Source organism: Mustela lutreola, chromosome 4, assembly GCF_030435805.1.
Source record: "Mustela lutreola isolate mMusLut2 chromosome 4, mMusLut2.pri, whole genome shotgun sequence".
NCBI classification, from domain to species: Eukaryota; Metazoa; Chordata; class Mammalia; order Carnivora; family Mustelidae; genus Mustela; species Mustela lutreola.
The window spans coordinates 47,384,011-47,390,010 of NC_081293.1; the positions used below are offsets into that span (position 1 = coordinate 47,384,011).

The window sequence follows — 6,000 nt, forward strand, 5'->3', positions numbered from 1 at the left end:
AAGCCCTCGAGTTGCTGTAAACCAGAATGATCTGTATCACCAGTGTTTACTACTATCCTCTCCAGGAATGACTGGATAGCAGGAAAGTTCTCAAAGACGGGGCACACCTTGCCCTGCCCTGCCTTCTGGGGCCCCTGGGACAGCAAGGTCAGGTCTGCTAGGAGTTGGGAAATGTCCTTAGAAAAGAGCCAGTGGGAAGGAGGATTTAGGGGACAAGACAGAACTGGGGCAGGGCAGGAGGAGGCAAAGTATCATTCCAGGCTCACCAGGACTGAGTGAAGTGTGCTCGGGGATCCCAAGGGGATCCACACCTCGGCAAAGCACAGCAGATGCTTCCTCCCAGGCATACCGGGAATGGGATGGGGATGGCGAGGGCAAGGAAGAGGGAGGATCCAGCCAGTAGGGCATGTCTCCACTTACTCCGGCACTGAGCCACCATGCCCCGGCTGTGTGCCAAGCCCTGCTCCCAACATTACAGTCGGCTGTATCCCACAGTCTCAACGGTCACAGTCCTGTCCCGTTCACCAAAGTCAGCACTTGGCAATGTTGCACAAGGGAAGGAATAAATGAAGGAATGAACAAGTGAATGCATGCACAGATCATTTGTGGAATCAAAGCCTGAGTTCAGAAGCAAATGCATGGAAAACCGTCAGTCACCAGACCCAAGGTCAAAGTCACGGGATGAGCTTCCCTTCTCCACTTCTTAGCATTCAGGTGACTTTAGGCAGATCGAGTCACTTTGTGGGCCACGGCTTCCCCATCAGGAACAGGGGCACGACACACAGTGCATCCCGGACCCCGCAGCAAGAGCTCTGCCAAGCAAGCCCCCCAGGCTTCCCCATGGTCCACCCAGTTACTTCCATGGGCAGGACTGAAGCCAAGAGCCGAGATCTGGACAAAATCCTGACCTGGAATACACACAATTCTCACTGTGTTTCCTCCTCTTTTCCATTCTTTATAAATCAGAAAATTAATTACCCGGAAAAGAGTCTTCTGCACCAGAAATCCAAATGAGTTTAATGTATAATTTACACATGAAAATGTAGACGTCAGTGTGTGACAAATTGCCATAAAAATGTTTTTGCAGTTAAATTTTTGGGCATCTGTCTTCCTCCCAGAAGAGCTGCCATACGGATGGTGTGAGGCCCCAGGGCCAAGGCCGGGTGGGGCTGGAGAGGCAGCTGGTCATGTCCACCAGCTAGGGAAGCAGCCGCCAGCATGGCCCAGCTCGGGAGGCCCCAGCCTAAAAACTGGCCACGCACAACCAAGTTGGAGCCCTCCCGCTTGGGGTCCTATTGTAGGTCTCATTCAAAACAGAGATTTAACTGTCTGCCAGCTCTGTGCTAGACCAAAGGATGGAAGGTAGAAAGACAGGATGGTCTCAGGCTCCAGTGGCTTTGAGACCACTGGGAGAGGCAGGGGAAGAGATGATAAATGATAGTGGGGGGGGGGGGGGAGCGGCAGGGGGGCCTGCCTGCCAAGCACCTGCAAAGAAGCAAGTTCTTCCTTGCACCAAGGGCATCCCCCAGAGACTCCAGGGGCCAGGGACTAGTCCTGGGGAATTTGTTAGGAGGAGGAGGCAGGGGGATATTCCCAATAGGAAGAACCGTTCGTGCTAAGGGAGAGGCTAGGTCCAGCCAGCATGTCCCGATGGGTGTGAGTGTGGTCTGTGGCACATGGCCAAGATGGTCCAGTGGGGAGCCTGGAGTGGAGAGAGGAGCTAGGTCACCAAGGAGACTGCATGCCCAGACCAGATCTAGGACTTTGTCCTGGATTGAAAACTAAACAGATCAAGTCTACACTGCACTCTGCTCAATCATATGGAGGCCAAGAGAAGGGTTGTTAGGGGGACTGTCGAGTGCAGCAGCCACAGGAAGGGCCGTCCCTCGCAGGACCCGGGCTCCTGCACCAGGTCCTGACTATGTCATCTTTATCCTAAGTGTACCAGCCTGCAGGCAGACGACCGCATAAAAACCATCCGAAACGCACGTCAGGCCTGTTTCTTCCCTGCACCTGCTACTGCCATTCAGGCCTGGTCATTCTCAGTGCAGGACATTCCCTGACACCCTCTCTCCAAGCCAAGCTTCCTCTCACCTGCAAATAGAGAGGCGCAGCCGGGTGCTTTGCGCGGGCCCTAGCTGAGAACACTGTGCTGGCATGCACAAGGGAAGGACAAGCATGTCCTCATTGCACGCTGGTCCTCCATCCTAGAACCACTGGTGAAGGTCAAGAGTATGCCCTCTCCTTCACCAAGCGATCATCACCGGTGTCTGGGCCCAGCTGGAGATCCCAACAATGTCTTCCCAGAATTTGGGCCTCCCACAACAAGACCAAGCAAGTCCCCATTCCCCCACCCCATCAGGACTCCCCCTCTGCAGTCTTGGAGCCTCACAGACCTGGTTGAAATCTAAAGGCTGGACTAGTGGGGACAGATCCTCACAGGACAAGGATTTCGAGTCCCTAGCTCTCATCACACTCATGCTTGGTGGCTCCGTCGTTAAGTGTCTGCCTTTGGCTCAGGTCATGTCCCGGAGCCCTGGGATTGAGCCCTGAAAGCCCTGCATTGGGTTCCCTGCTTGGTGGTAAGCCTGCTTCTCCCTCTCCCACTACCCCTGCTTGTGTTCCCTCTCTCACTGTGTCTCTGTCAAATAAATAAATAAAATCTTTTAAGAAGAAGAAGGAGGAGGAGGAGAAGGAGAAGAAGAAGAAGAAAGCTTGGCAGCAATCAATTTTCCACCTCCTGGGAGGCCAGAGGTTGACCTCTTGGTGGCTCCCAGCCACATACCTCGCTTGACTTTCGGGGGCCTGAGGCCCTCTGCCTGGGCCAGGGCCTCCCAAGCCTCACGCTCCCTCCAGCGCCTCAGCTGCTCCTCCCGCATTTTGTAGAAGAGAATGTGCTTCTGCACGTCACTGAGCTCGGCAAGGAGTTCGGGGTTGATGTACATGTCATGCAGGATCTGCTGCAGCATGATGTCCGGGGGTGCGCCCACCAGAAGGGCAGCCGGCCCGGGAAGCCCTGCCAGGGAGGACACCCTGGGCTCCTCCTCACCCCCGGCTCCTCACTGCAGGGTCACTCAGGGTGTCTCTCGTCTGCGTAGCATCGTCACGCTGCCTCCGCTTGGGAGCAAACGCATCTCCTCTGTCCAGGACAGCAACAGGGGCCAGGCAGCAGGAAGCAAAGAGGCAGCCGGGCCCCGGTGAGGGGTGGGGGGCAGGCATCAGGAGCAATCTAGTCCTTCTGTCGGGTCACCAGTTGCCACATCCCAGCAGCGCCTGTGTCTGGGCCTCCCCTGGGGTTCAGGGACAATGGGGAGGGTCAAAGCTTCCAGCTCTGCAGGGCGGTGTGCAGACCCAGCCCTGCTTGGGCCGACAGGTGTCGAGTGATCTGTTAATGGAAGGTAACGACGACACCAGTCGTATCGATGACACTGGCCAGGCCAGCCAGGAACCGATCTCTCCTCCGCGGGTAAGAGGAGGAGGAGGCAGTTCTGCCCACTCCTTCCATGACTTCTGAGCCAACTTCAAACAGGCCAGAGGAGCCAGCCAGGAATCTCTAGGCTCCTCTCCTTCTACCTGCTGCCACCTTGTCCACCTTCTTCTTTTCCAGGACATTTGGCATCCTGAGGTAATGCTTTTAAAACTCTGCCCTCTCCCTGTTAGCTCCCAGAAAGGAAACAAAACAGAGTCAGTGGAGACCAGGAAGGGGCTTTACTATGGATAGAGTTCAAGGACAGAAAGGTGATCGACTTCCTCTCTCCTTTCCCTCTCCGGAGCGCCTAAAGCCAAGCATGTCCCGACAGGTTAACCCTCCAGGGCTCAGTGTTGGTTGTTGCTGTGAATCTTTTGGGTTTTGATTGCAGGTGTCTGGAGATCACCAAACAGAATGATATGGGGTTTTTGTGTCCTGAATCAGAAGCAGCTGGGACAGAGTGGGATGCTGCTTTCAGACAGGTAGGACTGGGTCTAAGAGGTGCTCACAGCTACTCACTGCTGCCCCTGCATGCCGACAGGGCAACTGGGCTCCCGAAGGTAAGTAACCTGCCTACGGCTACCCAGTCCCTAAGCAACCGTCTTGGGACTCTACCCAACTTTCAAATTTGACCTCCACTGGCAACTGTGAATCTTTTGATGGGGCAAAGATGTAATCTGACCAGGAGAAAACAACGGAAGGAGGTCTGGCACTGCGGGCTGGTAGGATTGGTGATCTTCGTGTCCCTTCCCTCCGTGAGGGCCAAAGGTGGATCAGGCTTCTAAGGGTGACCCACTGCGGGTGTGATTGAGGCCTCTTCTCCTGCTGTTAGGTTAGCCCAGGACAGAATAATGAAGCTATTGGGATGATGATCAAAAACAAGTGTGGAGGGCCAAGCTGCCGCTCCCCCAGGTCTAGCTGGCTTGCTGCAGTGTGACTGAGACCTTGCAGCCTCCAAGCAGAGGCTCAGGCCACCGGAGCAGTGACCCTGGACTCCCCACTCCACCCTCTCCTCTGTCCTCCCAGCTCAGGTATTCTGGAGAGCCCCCACCCCGACTTGTATGCCGGTTCCCTGTTTCTTATAGCCAGGCCTTCTCTTGCCTCGGGCACAGCTCTCCGCGCCCAAACTTGGCTGGCTGGGAGAACGGAGTCCAGAGCAGAGACTAGGGCAACGGGGGCACGAAGGGAGCCCAGTGTCCTGCTGCCAGCCTCCTTCCTCTTTGGGCGGGAAGGCGAGTGGGAGAGACGCCTGCGGGAGGAAGGCCCGAGAATACGGACAGCAGGACCGCGCAGGCTGCAAGTGCGCCTCTGGCAGGGCGGTGCCCATGATACTCTTGCGGTGGCCACTCTGCCGGGAGAGGGTGGGTGGCGGCCGGAAGGAACGCGCCCCGATAGCGCCCCATTTCGTGCCGCAGAGGGCACGGTGCTCCCGAGCAATCCCAGGTCGCTGGGCGGGAGGCCGAGCGCAGCCGGGGCGCCACCGGGTCTGCTTTCCGGAAAGACGGGCTGTCCCGGCGAGGGTGGGAGCCCCTCTGCCGGCTGGGCACCACCTCCCGCCCGCCGGAGGCTGCTCGGCCCGGCCTAGGGCGCCCCCTGGCGGCGGGTGTAGGCACCTCGAGGAGCCCGGGAGCCCGCCTGCCAGGAGCCCAGGGGACCAGGCAAGAAGAGGTGGCGCTGGGATGGAAGGGGGGGTCAGCCCTCTCCCACCCCAGGCGCCGGGCGGCGGGGACACAGTGGCCCACAGTGGCCCTCAGTGGCTGCGACCCCAGGGGCAGAGGCCTCGCAGACGAAAGGGGTACCGGCAACAAAAAACAAAGGCAAGGGGCACCTGGGTGGCTCAGTGGGTTAAGCCTCTGCCTTCGGCTCAGGTCATGATCTCAGGGTCCTGGGATCGAGCCCTACATCAGGCTCTCTGCTCAGTGGGGAGCCTGCTTCTCCGTCTCTCTCTGCCTGCTTGTGATCTCTGTCAAATAAATAAATAAAATCTTTAAAAAAAAAAAAAAAAAAAAGGTGAGGGGGCCCCTGGGTCTGCAGATGGTTGTCTGCACCTTTTCAGCTGCCCTTGTTTTGTTTCCATTTGTCACTGGCCTTGTGATTTGTTTAATTCTGCATGCTAATGCAGCTGCTTCTGGGGCGGGAATACGTGCCCCCCCCCCCAGAGGTTCTGGGACTGGAGACCGCTGGGGGGCGCTGCTCAATACCAAGCTCTACATCAGTCACAAAGGATGCGTGAACTGTCTGCTTTGGCAAGGGAAGAAATTCACAGCAGATAAAAGGAAAAGATAAACGGAAAGGTGACCCACAGAACACCACGCGCCGTGTAAGCCATTATTTGAATTTGTCTGTGATTACTTTGGTATAGACAAAGGACAAACACGAAACACACATGGCTTCTTGCTTTCTTCTCAGAAGGGGAAGGGAGACCATTATAGGCAACTCTGCATCGTTTTATACAGTAAGATGTAGAATACATATGGCTGAAGCATGCTGTGTCAGGTGTCGGCCTGAGAACCACATTATCTTGGCCTCGG

At 56.4% G+C, this 6,000-nt stretch overlaps 1 protein-coding gene across 1 annotated transcript in view; it reads right to left on the reverse strand.

Moving 5' to 3' along the window:
* Window positions 1–3,619, reverse strand: part of SH2D4B (SH2 domain containing 4B) — an 81,777-nt gene extending 78,158 nt beyond the window's left edge. The window contains exons 1-2 of the mRNA XM_059172497.1: window positions 3,574–3,619; window positions 2,786–3,016 (exon numbers count right to left, since the gene is read on the reverse strand). Of these exons, the coding sequence (XP_059028480.1) occupies window positions 2,786–3,016; window positions 3,574–3,619 (277 nt within the window). The remainder of the gene's footprint in view (window positions 1–2,785; window positions 3,017–3,573) is intronic.
* Window positions 3,620–6,000: the final 2,381 nt, after the last annotated feature.